At 36.5% G+C, this 17,804-nt stretch overlaps 1 protein-coding gene across 1 annotated transcript in view; it reads left to right on the plus strand.

Moving 5' to 3' along the window:
• Positions 1 to 4,501: 4,501 nt before the first annotated feature.
• Positions 4,502 to 17,804, plus strand: part of LOC115215217 (ras-related protein Rab-3) — a 309,114-nt gene continuing 295,811 nt past the window's right edge. Inside the window, exon 1 of the mRNA XM_029784430.2 lies at positions 4,502 to 4,540. Within this exon, the coding sequence (XP_029640290.1) occupies positions 4,517 to 4,540 (24 nt within the window). The 5' untranslated portion in view covers positions 4,502 to 4,516. The remainder of the gene's footprint in view (positions 4,541 to 17,804) is intronic.

Below are 17,804 nucleotides of genomic sequence, written 5' to 3' on the forward strand. Positions count from 1 at the left end.
ATATGGTCACAGAGTGCGCTTCTTAACCACACAGTGATGCCTGTGCCTAGAGAAAGGATAGAGGTTCTGTATGGTGTATTTAGCAGATTCACAGGCTGCCAGAAAAGGTTTGACTTTCTATGTGGTAGGTACACCAGAGTAATTAGCAGTAAAAGTGCATGCAAAATAAATTCCTTCAAATATTTAGAAAGGCTCTCTAGAAGTAATTGAAAGCTTTTGTTATAACTAATCCACTGCTATTTAGGTGACCCAATTAGCAGTAGGAATGGGTGTACAGATAGCATAGTAACCTAAGTAAGAACATGGTGGGAAAAGTTCAAAGAGTTATTATATCTACTAGCAACAAAAGATACAAGCATCATATAATCTATCTTTTACTTCAGAGTGGAGGAAAGATTGTATGAGGTTTATGTATGAGGTGCGATGCTGTATGGTTGCAAGATATGAGCTTAGACTGATAAAAATTTGTGATGATTGGAAAAAAAAAAAGTGAGCATCTTATAGGCGCAGGAGTGGCTGTGTGGTAAGTAGCTTGCTAACCAGCCACATGGTTCCGGGTTCAGTCCCACTGCGTGGCATCTTGGGCAAGTGTCTTCTGCTATAGCCCCGGGCTGACCAATGCCTTGTGAGTGGATTTGGTAGACGGAAACTGAAAGAAGCCTGTCGTATATATGTATATATATGTATATATATGTGTGTGTCTGTGTTTGTCTATATATGGTGGTGTGTTTACGTCCCCGTCACTTAGCGGTTCGGCAAAAGAGACCGATAGAATAAGTACTGGGCTTACAAAGAACAAGTCCCGGGGTCGATTTGCTCGACTAAAGGCGGTGCCCCAGCATGGCCGCAGTCAAATGACTGAAACAAGTAAAAGAGAAAAGAGTAAAAAGAGTATCTTATGGTCTGTTTGTGTGTGTATTCTTTTCTACTCTAGGCACAAAACCTGAAATTTTTGGGGAGGGGTGGGGGCAGTTGATTAGATCGACTCCAGTATGCAACTGGTACTTAATTTATCAACCCCGAAAAGATGAAAAGCAAAGTTGACCTCGGCAGAATTTGAACTCAGAAGTGAGCATGAATGGCAGAGCACAAATGAGGTGAGGGAATAGTTCGATAAATAAGGAATTGGATGTAGTGCATCTTCAAGATGCTTCTGTTTCACTTTCATCAGTGTGTCTAAGGATGAAACAGTATTTATATGCGTATAATAGGAACAGGCATGGCTGAGTGCTTAAGAAGTTTGTTTCCTGACCATGTGATTCCAGGTTCATTCCTACTGCATAGCACCTTGTTTTCCTTTCGGTTGGATCCAGGTCTCTCCAGTCTTCCTGCAGACAACCTCTCTCATGCTGGTGGCATAATAAAATTTATTCAGTCCATGCAGTAAATTAGTTTGGTGATAGGGAAAGTATCTAGCAGAAAAACAAAAATCCTGAAAAAGATACCCTAACCCTAACAACATATGCCAGGCATGGCTGTGTAGTAATAAGTTTGCTTCCCAACCACATGGCACCTTGGGCAAGTGTCTTCTACTATAGCCTCAGGCTGACCAAAGCCTTGTGAGTGGATTTGGTCCACGGAAACTGAAAGAAGCCAGTTGTATATATATATATATATATATATAATATATATATATATATATATATATATATATATAAATATATATACATATATACATACATTTATGTGTGTATGTCTTTGTGTCTATGTTTGTTTCCTGCCACTGCTTGATAACCAGTGTCGGTGTGTTTACATCCCCATAACAGTGGTTCAGCAAAAGAGACCAACAGACTATGTATCTGGCTTTAAAAAAAAATAGCTCTGGTGTCAGTTCATTCAACTAAAAATTCTTCATGGTGGTGTCCCAACAGGCTTAATGGCAAAAACGAGTAAAAGATTAACGATAAGGAAGTTGGCCAGTTTTTTTCTGTTGCTATATGTACAAGATGACAAGGACCAATGATGAATAAGCAAGATGCAGTAAGATTCATTCAAACTATGCCATCATGGGAAGTTGGATGTAAACTGATAAACTGATGTTGATGCTAATGATGAAGAGGATGATTTAAGAGACATCCAATTAAGTCACTCATGTGGTCCTTTTTCTTTAAAAACTTACTTGTTTCATTACTCTTTTTTATATTTAACCCTTTGAGCCTTTAGCACCAGTTTATCAGTGGATGGCTTATTTTTTCTCTATACCATAGCACTGCTCTACTGGTGGAGTGCATCTGGAAACCAGATATATGGTCAAATAAGGTTCAGGAGGTCAGGGTTCAAAGGGTTAAGTGTCACAGACCTAGAATGAAACAAATGAAACCATGAGGTAGCAGAAAATGAAAACAAAATTACGGGGTGGGGGGTGGGGGATGAGAAATGCAAGAGAGGAAACATTTTTCATAGTGACATTAAAACTGAAATAATTAGAGCGTGTCAAATGATTCTGATATTTGACAATTTTCCTATTTGCCTATTTTGTTCTATGACATGCAACAGGAGCTAAACAAATACAATGTCACCACTTTAAAAAAAAAATGCAAATTTGTGAATGAATGAGTTGTGTAACAGGAGCTAAATAAATACAATGTCACCACTTAATAAAAGAAAAATGCAATTTGTGAATGAATGAGTAATTTACACTTGAATCTATGCAATAATTTATTATTTCAACATCATTCTTTGTGTTTTCAAATTCAAAACAAACAAATGAACAATAAATGATGTAAACACACAAACACAAATTAACATTTACAGTTTAAAATTAAGTGTGGCATTCAAATTCATCATCATCATCATCATCATTTAATGTCTGCTTTCCATGCTAGCATGGGTTGGACGATTTAACTGAGGACCGGCAAACCAGATGGCTGCACAAGGCTCCAATCTTGATCTGGCAGAGTTCCTACAGCTGGATGCCCTTCCTAATGCCAACCACTCTGAGAGTGTAGTGGGTGCTTTTACATGCCACTGGCACGAGAGCCAGTCAGGTGGGATAGGCAATGGCCACGCTCAAATGGTGTTTTTTACGTGCCACCTGCACAGGAGCCAGTCCAGTGGCACTGGCAGAATGGAAAAAAGAGCCAAAAGAAAGCAGAAGCTATTTAAACAGATCATTAATCCATATCAACAAAAATTAAAATTTAGAAGGAAAAAAAAAATTCTTTCTACTATAGGCACAAGGCCTAAAATTTTGGTGGTAGAGGGCTAGTCAATTACTTTAAGCCCAGTGCTCAAATGTTACTTGTTTTAACAAATCAAATGGAAAAAAGGCAAAGTCAACCTCACTGGAATTTGAACATAAAGATAGATAAAATGCCTTTTGCCCAGCAAGCTAACGATTCAACCAGCTCGCAGCCTTTCAAAATAATGAAAAGAAAATTGTTTTGATTTTCTTTTCCTATCTAACACTGTTTTTAAAAAGCCTGATATTATTTTACTGGTGTCAGTCACTGGACCGTGGCAATGTTGAGTCAGTACCTTCAACCCCATTGCTTGTTTCAATACGATACTTATTTAAAAAAATTTCTATGTGGTAAACCAATAAGTTATTTAGTATAAGGGACACAGCATAAGCAACAACACATACAGAGATATGTATGAATATATCTAATCTCAAACAACTATTCATTTGACCCATGCTAGCATGAAAAAGAAACATTAAATGAATGAATGAACACACGTGTGTGTGTGTGTGTGTGTGTGTACATATACCAACATTGTCATAAACATCAACATCTTTTTAATGCAGATTTTATAATCTTGAATACTTTTCCTGTCACCTGTTTCCAAGCAAGGTAATATTTCTCCATGGTGAGACATGTTTTCATAGATGATTTGAAATGAAGGACAGTGCTTGTATGACAGTGATCCTTACTTTACAACCACAGTGTGGTGTCCAAGAAAAGGACACAAACACACACACACACACATACACATGGGATCCAGGGAAGTTATCTAAATTCCATTCACAAGGTACTGATCAAGTTGAGGCTGTAGTAGAAGACACTCGGTCAAAGCAACATGCAATGCAACTGATTCTGGAACAAAATGGGTGTCAAGCCAACTTCTTAACTACATAGTAATGATATCAACTTGAAATTACTCAAGTGAAATAATTTAGGTCCACAATTAGAAATTATTCAACAAACGACCTATCTCTACTATGGCAACAATAATATCCCATTAGGCTTGAGAAGATAAATCCTTCTGAAAACAAATGTTGTTTCTTTTTTTCTGAATTGTTTTGTTATCATTCTGAACTGTTGTGTCATCAACTAACCAAAATGAGTAACTAGCTAGCTAGCAAGCTACTTTACCAGTACACTAACTAATTAACTTTTCCTCTATTGTCCAACCATATGTAATGAAATATTTTTATAATATATATCTATATACTCACTCCTTGCACCAACTAATTCTTCTTTATCTACTGCTTCTATTTAAACTAATATCAACATCAACACCTTTTTCTTTTATACAGATATAGTATCTTCAACTTACTAAATAATACAGCAAAATGCGACAAGACGCTCTTCTAAAGGTAGTGTCCATTATAAACTTATTCAGAAGTTTACTTTATTATTTTAAATGCTTTCTTCGAGTCTTAAAATTAACCTCATATCTTATACATTTGCTATAATTTTATATTACATTCTCTTCTTTGTAATCAATCTATTTTAGTTGTCTTCTTCAAACAGAAAAAAAAAAACTCTAAACGGCAAAAATGAAAAAAAACATTCATAATCAGTTGTTTTGTACATTATGAAATTTCATCAATACACGGTACTGAGTTTACAACAAATTTTATTACAGTCAGGTCAACACCCTCTACAACATTTTTTCTGCTCCCTTTTCTTTACATTGCTTACATCTTTATTTATTTCAACATTTTACTTGAAATGTTGTTCAACAAAAAAAGAGTTTCTTCCTGTTACAGAACAGCTTTGTCTTATAAATCAACACTGAATGACAATTCGTTTAAATACTTTCTGCCAAATTCAATGTTTCTGCCCTCTTCTTTTTCCAAGCATCTCTAATCAAGCTGTTACATAAAATATTCTTTATTTCCTATATCTTTCTCATGCAAGTTCTCTTTTTTTGCTTTACTTTATTCGATCATATCTCTGCTTAAATAATCATTTGAGGAGCACCATGTCATCATTATCATTATATCAACATCTGGTTTTCTAAGCTGACATGTATATGATATCATCATTCTCTTTACATATATCTGTGTGAGAGTGTGTAAGCATATTTCTTTTGTTTTGTTAATTTTTTCTACAGCTGTTTTCCATGCTAACATGGATTAGGTGAATATATCATTGAGGCATTGTTTGAAAAACCAGATGGCCTACTCGTTGCTAATACTGTTTTAACAAGTAAGGGATCTCTTGTTCTACATGTTTTCAAATGCACAAAGACAGTGAAAGATTGGTTGGCAAGGAAAACGGCAACAATGAAAACAATTTTCAGTATAAGCACAAATGTAAACACACATGCACATGCAGGCATGCATGTGTCAATACATGCACACACATTCATGCATGTGTATATACATGCACACACATGCATGTATGTGCACAGACATGCATGTGCACATACATGCACACAGCAGGCTTTTTTCAGTTTCTTATTTCTTTATTGCCCACAAGGGGTTAAACACAGAGGGAACAAACAAGGACAGACAAAGGGATTAAGTCGATTACATCAACCCCAGTGCGTAACTGGTACTTATTTAATCGACCCCAAAAGGATGAAAGTCTAAGTTGACCTCGGCAGAAGTTGAACTCAGAATGTAGCGGCAGGCGAAATACCGTTAAGAATTACCGTTTCTGCCAGCTCGCCACCTATCAGTTTTTTTTTCAGTTTCTGTTCATCAAATCTACTTACAAGTCTTTGATCAGCCTGAGACTATAGTTGAAAACACTTTCCCAAACTACCTTGCAGAGGGACTGAATTTAAAACAGGGGTTGTGAAGTGAACTTCCGACCCCCACATGCATACATACAGTGGATTTCTTTCAGTTTTCCTCAACCAAATCTACTCAAAAGGCTTTGGCTAGCCTGGGGCTATTAGCAGAAGACTCTCGCCTAAGTTGTCACATGATTGAAAAGCAAGCTTTTTAATCACACAACCATGCCTGCACATATGTATATGTGAGTGTGTGTGTATGTGTGTGTGTATGTGTGTGGTGCCAAGAAAAGGATACACACACACAAACACATGGGATCCAGGAAAGTTATCTAAATTCCATTCACAAGGTATTGGTCAAGCTGAGGCTGTATTAGAAGACACTCAGTCAAAGTACTGTGCAATGCAACTGATTCTGGAACAAAATGGGTGTCAAGCCAACTTCTTAACTACTTTTGTGTGTGTAAAAGATCCAAGGATCAAGGTGTAGGAAGATAGTTGGCTTTGAGCAGTCTGTAGATGGCATAAAAAAAACACTTTCAGAAACAATAGTGGTTTATTGATGTAGAAGGTTGTAAATTTTTCCCGTATCAACATTCAATAAGCTGAAAAAATTGTTTTATAGCTTATGGTTAGCAGCAGGAGTTGCTGTATATGTGGGTAAAAGTCCAAAATTAGGAAAAGAAGTAGATAAAATCCAGGCTACATATGTTTCATAGCAAGCAGAATTTCACAGAACCCTGTATATATCATCAATGTATTATATATCCCCAAAAGAAGCACACTCTAAAGCAGGGAAACCCCCACCCGTGAGCCTGTTTTATTGTGCCCACAGGCTGATATAATCATATGTACAAAATATAGTAAATTTCTCAATCAAAATTTATACAATATTTGTATACCCGTTTGCAACATAGGTCGCATTTCCACTATGGTCAGAAATCGTCTGGTAATTGCCATTTGAGTGGAAATTAAGTTTTCACTATAAAACACATATTGCTAGGTTTATACCATCCCCTTGAGACCCAACTACACTTTAGCTGAAAAAAATAGAATACCTCATAAGTAAATTCAGTGGTGGTGTTAATGAAGATGTTACGGATTAATTTAATGTGTTAAACTTATCTTTATTAATGTATATCAAATTATACATACATACATATATATATATATATAATATATATATATATACAAGATTTACACAGATATAAGAGTTAGAACCTGTGATCCGTCCGTGGACCTTTTCTTAGAAAATTTTTGCTCGCCACTCTACAAAGCTTGCCTACTCTTGCTCTAAAGTATAGAGCAGTAATGTATTTGTATGTCTGGTCACAGAGTGACCAATGGTTTTGCATCCACAAAGGGTATAGCCCCATGAATGGCTCGTCACACTTTAAAGCTGAAGACAAATGTAACTCTACATCTGTGGGAGGCAGGAATCCATTACAGTTAGTTGGTTAGAAAGTCACCAAAGAATGAACACTCCAGGTCAGTAAGGACAGGTTATCTCCCTTAGATCAAGGCCAAAAGAGGGGGAACAGGGAATTTTGCCCTTGAGCTTAGTACGTAAGGACCTTTCCGGGTCCAATTGGAGAATAGAAAATTCCATGTTTGCAGCATGTAGCATTTGAGTTGGATGCAGTGACTGTAAATTTCCTGGCGAGCATTCAGTGATCCAGGTTTCAAGGAATCTTTGAGGATCCTTGTTTGTTCAGCTATACAAAGCTGGCAGCGTCCATTCCTGTTAATGTAGGGTCCCAGAGATTCTAAGATCCTTCAGTTGATATCGCATGGGGTCCCTTCATCTTTGAGCACCACACATGGCTGGCCAGGGATGTGACAAATTGTCTTTCCAGAATCCTGAAAGAGGACCTGTGGTCGTACAGGCACCACTTGAAGGCCGTCCAGACTGACCCAACATATTTCCAGGCTTGGTTGTTGGTTGTGCTCACATTTGTGGGGCATCTTCAGTCAGCTCTGGGCCAGGAGATGTTGTTGCTGGAGCTACCATCAGTGCTATTATCATTACGAGGCATGGGTCTGGCAATATCGCTATGGCTGTTGTCATTGTGGTGGTCATCCCTGGCCATGACATTGGTACTACTGTCGCCAATAGCGATGTAGGTGCTGTCATTGATAATACTGGGAGTGGAGCCAGTAGCCTCGCTTGTGCTGCTGGTGATGTCATGGTCATTATCTACAGCCATAGTGCTGGTGCTACGGCCCATGCAGCCATTTCAAATACTACGCACTGCAAGTATGGGATTCCTCATTCTCTGATTTGACCTAGAAAGGTCCTTATAAACTAAATACAACCCAAGGGCAAATTTCCCTGTTCCCCCTCTTTTGGCCCAGATGTACTGGTCTAGGGGAGTTAATCTGTCCTTGTAAACCTGGAGTGTTTAATCTTTGGTAGTTACTAACCAAATGACTGTAATGGATTCCTGCCTCCCACTGATGAAGAGTTATATTTGTCTTCAGCTTTAGAGTCTGACAAGCCATCCGTGGGGCTAAGTCCTTTGTGTCTGGTCACTCTATGACCAGACATAGACTTAACTACATGTAAATGGGGTGACCAAACCCAGTGAGTGAACTTGGTAGATTGAAACTGAAAACAGTCCATCATATATGTATATATATATATATAAAAAACTTACTGGGAGAACAGAAAGGAATTCGTTTCCTTTCTGTTCTCCCTGTAAGTTTTTTATATATAATTATGACGTGATACTCTGTAACCCTTTGCTTGACTTTCCCTTCCTTCTTGTCTGTCTTCCTCTCTTCTGTTTCTCTCCTTCTTATTTTTCACCCTATCTGGTTTCCTTTCCTCTCTATCTCTCTCTCTCTCTCTCACTCCTCCTCATCTCTCTCACAGCCGGGTTGACGAACTTCCTATCGCTCGCGGCCTCCTACTAGTGAACATGTTTTTTCCTGCGCTCGTGAATTTTTCCTCATCTAGGCTTAAAAGCCCTCATTGTTTGTTTCCCTGTCCTGTTTTTATTCCTTCTTGTACTGGATTTTTTTGTATTTGTATTTTAATTTTGTATTTGTTTTTTATTTGTATTTTTATTTGTATTATTTTTACGTCCTGTTTTTGTCACATTATTTTCTTTTCTTGTTTTTATCCCTCTGCAAAGGAATTTTATTTAATTCTTTTGCAGGAAGGGCTAGTTCGACCAGTCGTGTTCTGTCCTCACCTTCGAAACACGCATGGAGTCGAACTAGGGACAGCTGATGAAGGGGAATTTTCCTTGTGTAGTTTGTCTTGTACTCTGTTTTTCTGTTGTAAAAAATGGTTTGTTTCATGCTTGTTTTTCCGTTTTCGTTTCTCGTTGAGTTCTACGTCTATTTGTGGTGTCCTGTACTCACGTATATATATTTATATATGCATGTATATATACATGTAGATGTAGGTACGTACATATATGTATGTATGCATATATTTTATTTATCATTTATATATATATATATATATATATATATACACACACACATATATATGCATGCATGTATGTATGTATATGTGTGTGTGAGTGTAAGTGTATGTATGCATTTGTCTCCTTGCCCTGATATTACATGATTGTTGTAAATGAATGTGGAGACATGTCTGATCATAGAGAAATATTACATTGCTTAGAAAGTAAGAGTTAAAAGAACGATGATAAGACATATACACACGCAATCAATTATGAGTTTCTCCAGTTACTAAATTCCACTGAGAAGGTATTGGGTAATCTGAGGCTCAGCTAGGATACGCTTATTGTCTGGGATGCCACAGTGTGAGATCGAACTTGGAATCTCATAGCTATACTGATAACAATTGGTATCTCTGTTATAGAAAAAAATTTTTTAATACTATTTTGTTCAAACATATTACAAAATCCTTGTTTTTTTATTAGCATTAGATTATATGCAAGATGTTTGGTCTAAATTAGACAGTTTGTACAAGAAGAAACGAAAACAGAATATCCCTTCCAAAAATAAAAGTATCCAAAAAATCAAAAAATATCAACTAGATTATAGCTGAGCTGAGAGATAATAGCTTGCTCAAAGTAGATGCCCTTAGTGTTTGCCACAGCCTCATGACAGCTCTGGATCCTGATGTATGTGTTCCTCACTGTGTCCATGGGAAAATCTTCCCATGATCTTGGCTACCAGCTTGGTCTTAGTGTTGCAGGCAGAACAGTTGCTGTCTTTCTCAACTGAGCCCCCCACACAGAAAAACATGGATTTACAATGGGGGGAATTAAGAGGCCAGAAATTTTCCAACAATTTCTTCTGAATCTTTCTGGAGGTATGGTGAGGAGTCAAATCCTGCTGCTACACATGACCTTCCATCAGCGACCCTCTCCAGCCAAGGACTGACCGGTTTCCAGCAGCTTCACATAGCTATCTGAATTGAGCCTAAGGACCTGTCCAAAGATGTGGGGATGAATTCTAGCATGTGGATGCAGTTAGAATGCCTGCTGTCTCCCTTGCTGCTGACCATGGCTTCATAGTCTCCATTGCAGTTGTCCATGTGACATCTTACAGCATTTGTAGGGCATTGAGCAGCAGACATGATGCTGGAATTTTGATACCTGGCACAACTCATCATGATACAGATAACTCTTTTCTAATATTCTAAAATCCTTTCTATACTCTCCAATGTCTTTCACTTTCACTGACACATCAAAATGTTCCTAAAAGAAGGAGAGAATTGTAAATTTAGCCTGAACACCTCCCTCTCTCTTTCTCTCATATATATATATATTTGTGTGTGTGTGTGTGGTGTGTGTGTGTGCATGTGTACACACACACACACAGAGGCATATATAATATTTTGAAAACATCAGTAGATCAGATGTGAATAAATAAATTACAAAATATCCACACCATTGTCAGACATCTTATTTTCAATAAACAAAGCTGTAATGGTATCACTGATTCTAAACAGATCAGAGAAAAATATTTTGAGTCTAACAGTCTGTGATTGCCTTTCTGGCATTACTCCCATGACTATTTTAAAGACATTTCATATATATATATATAAAAACAAAAATACTCATTAAATAGTCATACATTATCATTTTTTTAACAACTGATTCTGTGACAAAGCTTTCACTCAAATTTCAGGATATTAAAATGTCTTTCTAGTTGATCCATAACTATCTAATTTGAATTAACAACTGGTTGTTCAGTGACTTTTACTCCATGACCTACAATGTCAATCATATTAATCGCTATTATTCAGTAAAATAAATTTTCTTTTATTTTATCTCTCAATGTCCAGTGTGTCTAAGTGCTCTAAAATAATATTTATAATCATCTTCCATACATTATTTTCCATAACAACTTTTCTGGTTCACACAATCAGGTCACAGTTCTACATAGCTAATGTTGAGATGTGAGTGTAGAGAGGGAAGTGTTACCTCAGTATGAAAGGACCAGTTCTGGTCCTTTCATACTTTTCTGTGAAAAATTAAAGAAGGGCTCTTGCCTTGTTGATCAGGCTCGTAGCTTTTGGGAGTTTTACATTGTTTAATTTTAATTGTTATTTATTGTTTACTGAAAACCCTTTGTCCTGTCTTGTGTTGTCTTTTATGTTGCTCCATGTCCTTTAATGTTGTTTTATGTAAGCCCTTGTGGCTAATAAAAGAATTATCATCAACATCATAATGACAGCGCAAATGGCTGTAATGAAGCAGTGATGCTGGTGGTGTAGCTTAGTGCTTCCAGAGCTTCCCAAACATTTTTTCTGGGACCATTATATGCTTTTCCAAAAATCACGGAGCCCATACCTGTATGGTACAGACAACCAACACCACCCTAATTTTAGCAAGACATTAAATGGGATAAAAATTATTTTAAAGAAAAAAAGAATTCATACATACATTTGTCATATAAATCTAGTCTCATAACAGCCAATTCATGTTACTGAATGGTTTCATGCTGTAGAGCTTTCAGTTATGGAAAGGTAAATTAAATACGCTAAAGGTAAAAACAGGTTGATAAATTTTGGATGATAACCTATACCAAAGAGAAGAAAAAGGATTACAGGTAAAAGAAAAAGGAAAAAAAAATTAATGATACTGAATTTAAGATGTCTGTTTAATTGGCAGACCCCACCACCTAGAGACTAAATTCAGTATTGTACATTCTTCTATTTCTTTTACCTCTCTTAAATCGTTCCCCACCCCTTCTTTAATAAAAGGGTATCACCCAAAATGTCAGATTCTCTGTTTCTTTCTTTGGCCTATTTATCTTCATTGTATACTTCTTTGATCATTTTCTTTTACTTTATATATTTTTTTGCTTTCCAGGCACATGCTTTCACCTGTCTTATTCCATCTATTATTTATTTGTCATCTCTTTATCTCATAATCTTACTTGTGTTATTTTTATCTATATATAACCTTATGCCCACACAGAATAAATCACTAGTACTTCACAAATTGACCATAACAACTATATATACGTTCATACATACATAAAGATACATACACCTACCTGTGTGTGTGTATGCGTTAATGTTTGTACTCCATATCTTTGCATGAAACTGTTTAAGCACAACAGTAATATTATGCCGACATACCCTATTAACAAATTGTGATGTGGTTCTGAGCCTTTGAGGACAAGTGGAATAAAAAAAAAGTCACTTACTTGGAAGACATATAAGGGTTAGAAACTGAAAGGGCATGACATTAAAATAGCACCTCAAGAATAAATCTTTGTTCAACTCATACTTTCATGGAAAAAGAAACATAAAACAAACAAATGAACAAAATAAATGTGAGTGTTTATGTGTGTGTATATATATATATATATATATATGAAAAAACAAGTCAAGATAGAAAATGCTAAAATAATTTTATAAAGAACATTTCAGTACCGGTTTCGGTCATTTTGAGACCTTTTCAACTGTAACGATTAAATAATTAAATTTAGAAAAATTAAAAGAAAAGATTTTTTAAAGGAATATTTGTATAGTGTTCAAATATAAGTGGCATTTTTCTTGTTTCTGCCTTTCTCTGTCTCTCTTGTTTGCACTTGTATATATATATATATATATATATATATATTATATATATATATATATATATGTATATATATGTATGTATACCCAGCTGTAGAAATGAGTATATCCGATCGTGGCTGTTTGCCAGCCTCGTCTGGCACCTGTGCCGGTGGCACGTAAAAAGCACCCACTACACTCATGGAGTGGTTGGCGTTAAGAAGGGCATTCAGCCGTAGAAACATTGCCAGATCAGACTGGGCCTGGTGCAGCCTTGTATACCCCCACCCACATATATGGTGTGCTGTATACAGTTTTGTACAAGATATGTGTAGAGTTTATTCAAGTGTTTATTCAATGTGTTTATAAACAAAAGATTGCATATCTGAACCACAATTTCCTTCAGTTACCCTTTTGGTCTACCGTATACATGAATGAACTGAGAAGAAAATAATTGGCTAGTGTTTACAATCAATCAAGTGGTCAGTTAAATGAAACTAGGAGCAGGAACTGTAATCCCTGTTTATCTTACATTTTCACACACACACTATCTCCCCACCCTCTCTCTCTCTCTCTCTTTCTCTCTCTCTCTTTCTCACTCTCTCTTTCTCTCATATACACATTGGTAATTATATATTATATAGCCCAGATATTGTCAAGCAAATGAGGAAAAAAGTGATGAATGTTTTTTTAAATATACATGGAAGTAAAGCAATGTTAAAGTTTGGTATATGGCAGCTTTTGGTCCTTATTTGTGGAGGGAAACTAGCCAGGTTTGAATAAATTTAATTTCAGTATAAACGAGTATGAGGAAGACTTAAAAAAAAGGTCCTAAAAGAAAAACATTAATATTTGAGTCTAAGCTAAGGAAAAATATTCAAACACATTTGGGAAAAATCACATTTTCTAACTGAAGGGAAGTAACTGTTAATTGTTGTTAATAATTATTATTATTTCTTCATTGCCCACAAGGGGCTAAACATAGAGGGGACAAACAAAGACAGACAAAGGGATTAAGTCGATTACATTGACCCCAGTGTGTAATTGGTACTTATTTAATTGACCCCGAAACGTAATGTGGGCAGAATAAAGATTAGAAAGTAGAAGAAATAGCAAGGACGAAAAACTGTATTAATTTGTGGGTTAATGAGTTAATGTAATGATAGTAATGAATATTTATAAGAGGTATGTGCTTGTATATGGTGCTGTATTGGAAGTGGGGATTTCTTTGAAGAACATAATCATAAAAATTTGTAAACATAATGTATGTTTTATCGTTTATTTGTTTCAGTCATTGGACTGTGGCTATGCTGGGGCACTGCCTTGAAGGGTTTTGCTTGAACAAATCAACCCAAAATCTGTTTTTCTTTTCTTTTTGGTCAAGTGCTAATTCTATCAGTTACTGTTGCCAAACCACTAAATTATGAATATGAACTAACATCAGTTGTCAAGCAGTGTGTGTGTGTGTGTGTGTGTGAGACACAGGTAGGCACTAAGACTCACACAAATAGATACACATACATATACAAGACTTCCACAGTTTCCATTGGTTATAGAAGAAGAGACTTGCCTAAAGTGCTGTGCAGTGGGCCTGAACCTGAAACCATGTGGGTTGCCAAATGAGCTTCTTAACCACACAGCTACATCTACACCTATGTGAGGTTATGGTTAATCCACATTACTCTGTAAAGAGCATAGGACCAGTTTCTTGGTTTCTCTGGTAAATATATCCCTCCCTGGATGGGACGCTAGTCCATTGCAGAATTACTCACTTCCACCAGCTGAGTGGACTGGAGCAGCATGAAATGAAGTGTTTTACTCAAGAACACAAAGCATCGTCCATTCCAGGAATCGAAACCATTATCTTCTGATCATGAGTCCAACACCCTAACCAGTAAGCTATGCACCTCCACTACACTATGAGTGTTTTAGATATATTAAGTTTATGTTAATTTAGCAGAGTTGGTAAAATATTAGTATATGAAAGTGAGTTCAATTCAGATAAAAGTCTGATAAAATGGACTTGAGATGCTAGTTGTGCTTAAGCAGATAATAAATCTAATAAATCTAGTGTTTAAAAGTGAAATGAAATGCTAATGATTTTTAAGTACTTTTGTGAATTGTTTTTCAGAGTTATTCAAAGGAAATAAAGATTGGAAGATAAGCGACTTAAATTGTTAGGAGTTTCAAAGGTAGCAAGTTGAAAGAATCATAAAAATGTTGGAAAAAATGTTTTGCTGTATTTGTGGTTGTTCACATCCAGGATTCAAATCCTACCAAAGTCAGCCATGCTTTTTATCCCCTGGGTATGAAAAGCATAGTTGTATCAGTCCAGTGGTGGGTTTGATCTTATTAAATAATCTCATTTCCACAAAACTGCAGGCCTTGTTGCCTAACTTAGAAATCATGATTAGGGATTTGAGGAATTTCAGGAAAGTAAATAAACAAAACAAAACAAAAATAAAATAATAGAAATTAAACAAAAGTTTAAGAGAGAAGAAAGAGTAAATTTTATGAATAGACGAATCAAAGTCAATATTGACATTGGGAAAATGTTCTTAATGGAGAAAATGTATGCTTGAAAGAATGAAATAATTCAATGAGACAAAAGAACAAAAAAAAAGTATTGACACAAACAGCTGAGCAAGGAACAAAGGCTTATCTGTATGTATAGATCCAACGCTTTAATTTAGATCCTCAATCACTACTTCGATTGAACTGCAGTATTTCAGGGAGAGAAGTAGTGTTGACTGGTATTTGCCACTTAAAATACTGTATCTACTTGCGTATAAGTCACACCTCTAATTCAGTGGTGAATCTTGGTACAATTTTTTAAATTTTGCCTCATGTATAAGTCATACTGCAGTTTTTTTCACAGTTAAAATCAAGTATAAAACAGTGTGACTTACAAGAACAAAATGCTCCAGCATGGTCGCAGTCTAATGATTGAAACAAATAAAAGGTAAAAAGATATGTCAAAGCCTTCATAACAGTAAATATTCTCTGACACTGGAGGACAGGTTTAGAGAACTCCCTTTGCCCATATTGAACTAAACTGATGAGTATGAAGTGTGTATATTCAATTGTATCAACATATTAATAAGTATACACACTGCAGCTCTGTTTCTGAGGAAAATCCTATTTTATATGATAATCATTGGACAACTGCTATCATGTTGCTCCATGTAGAGACAATAGAAACTTAGTTTAAAGGAGGAGCTTGTGAACCATTAGGAAGGTCTCATTTACACATTTGTCTTCTTTCCTATTTGATTGAAGCTAAAGAGCAACTACAGCTGAAAGTATGAGTAAATACATATACAATTTCATTCAACTAAACAAATTATAAAGCTCTATATAACAGGAGTCCCATGTAATTTATAAGAAACATATTCTTATATAAGAAATCTGTACTGATAACACTTGAAGCCTGCTTTTATGAGGCAGACATGTCTCTTACTAACACTAGTCAGATATTTCTCTTGTATTTCTAACTTGGGATAGTAATATAGCTTTCATTGTAATGAGTTGTGCCATGTAATAGCTTAAATACATAGAATTCTGCATAGAGCATTAATTTCCAAGTAACCTTATCGCTAATTAATTTAACATACAGAGCTCACTTGAACATATGGCTATCATCTTAACATACAATAGAAAACAATCCACTGGAGTAAGTGTATCAATATCAATCAATGATTTAATACTGGTGCAATAGTGCATCAAAAAGCAACTGTGTCTACAGTGAAGCTATTCTGTACTCTTTACTCTTTTACTTGTTTCAGACATGTGACTGTGGTCATGCTGGAGCACCACCTATAGTCGAGCAAATCGACCCCAGGACTTATTTTTTGTAAGCCTAGCACTTATTCTATCGGTCTCTTTTGCCGAACTGCTAAGTTACGGGGATGTATACACACCAGCATCGGTTGTCAAGTGATATTGGGGGGATAAACACACAGACACACAAACATATACACACACATACATACATACATACATACATATATATATATATATAATATATATCATCATCATCATCATCATCGTTTAGCGTCCGCTTTCCATGCTAGCATGGGTTGGACGGCCATGAATGGATGGTGCTTTTTATGTGCCAGGCGAGGCTGGCAACAGCCACGAATGGATGGTGCTTATTACGTGTCACCGACACGGAGGCCAGTCGGGGCGGCGCTGGCAATGGCCACGATCGGATGGTTTGCTTACTTGTCACCGGCACTGGTATCACAGCCGCAATTTCCATTGATGTTGATCGACTTCGATTTTGGTTCTGCTTTCTGATATCTGATTTGATTTGGTTTGATTTGATTTTCACTTGCCTCAACGGGTCTTCACAAGTGGAGTTTTGTGTCCCAAGAAGGAAAGGTATGTATAAGTCGACAGGTAGAGGCCACGGGTTATGGTCTCACTAGTCTTGCTGGGTCTTCTCACGCAAAGCATACTTCCATAGGTCTTGGTCTCTAGTCATTTCCTTGGTGAGACCTAAAGTTCGATGGTCGTGCTTCACCACCTTGTCCCAGGTTTTCCTGGGTCTACCTCTTCCACAGGTTCCCTCAACTGCTAGGGTGTGGCACTTTTGCACACAACTATCTTCAGCCATTCTCGTCACATGACCATACCAGCGCAAATGTCTCTCTTGCACACCACAACTGATGCTTCTTAGGTTCAACTTTTCTCTCAAGGTACTTACACTCTGTCGATTATGAACACTGACATTACACATCCATCGGAGCATACTGGCTTCATTTCTTGCGAGCTTACGCATATCCTCAGCAGTCACAGCCCATGTTTCACTACCATGTAGCATGGCTGTATGTACACATGCATATATATATATATATATATATATGTATGTATATATATATATATATATATACGACGG

The sequence above is a fragment of the Octopus sinensis genome, linkage group LG8 (assembly GCF_006345805.1).
Source record: "Octopus sinensis linkage group LG8, ASM634580v1, whole genome shotgun sequence".
Taxonomy (NCBI): domain Eukaryota; kingdom Metazoa; phylum Mollusca; class Cephalopoda; order Octopoda; family Octopodidae; genus Octopus; species Octopus sinensis.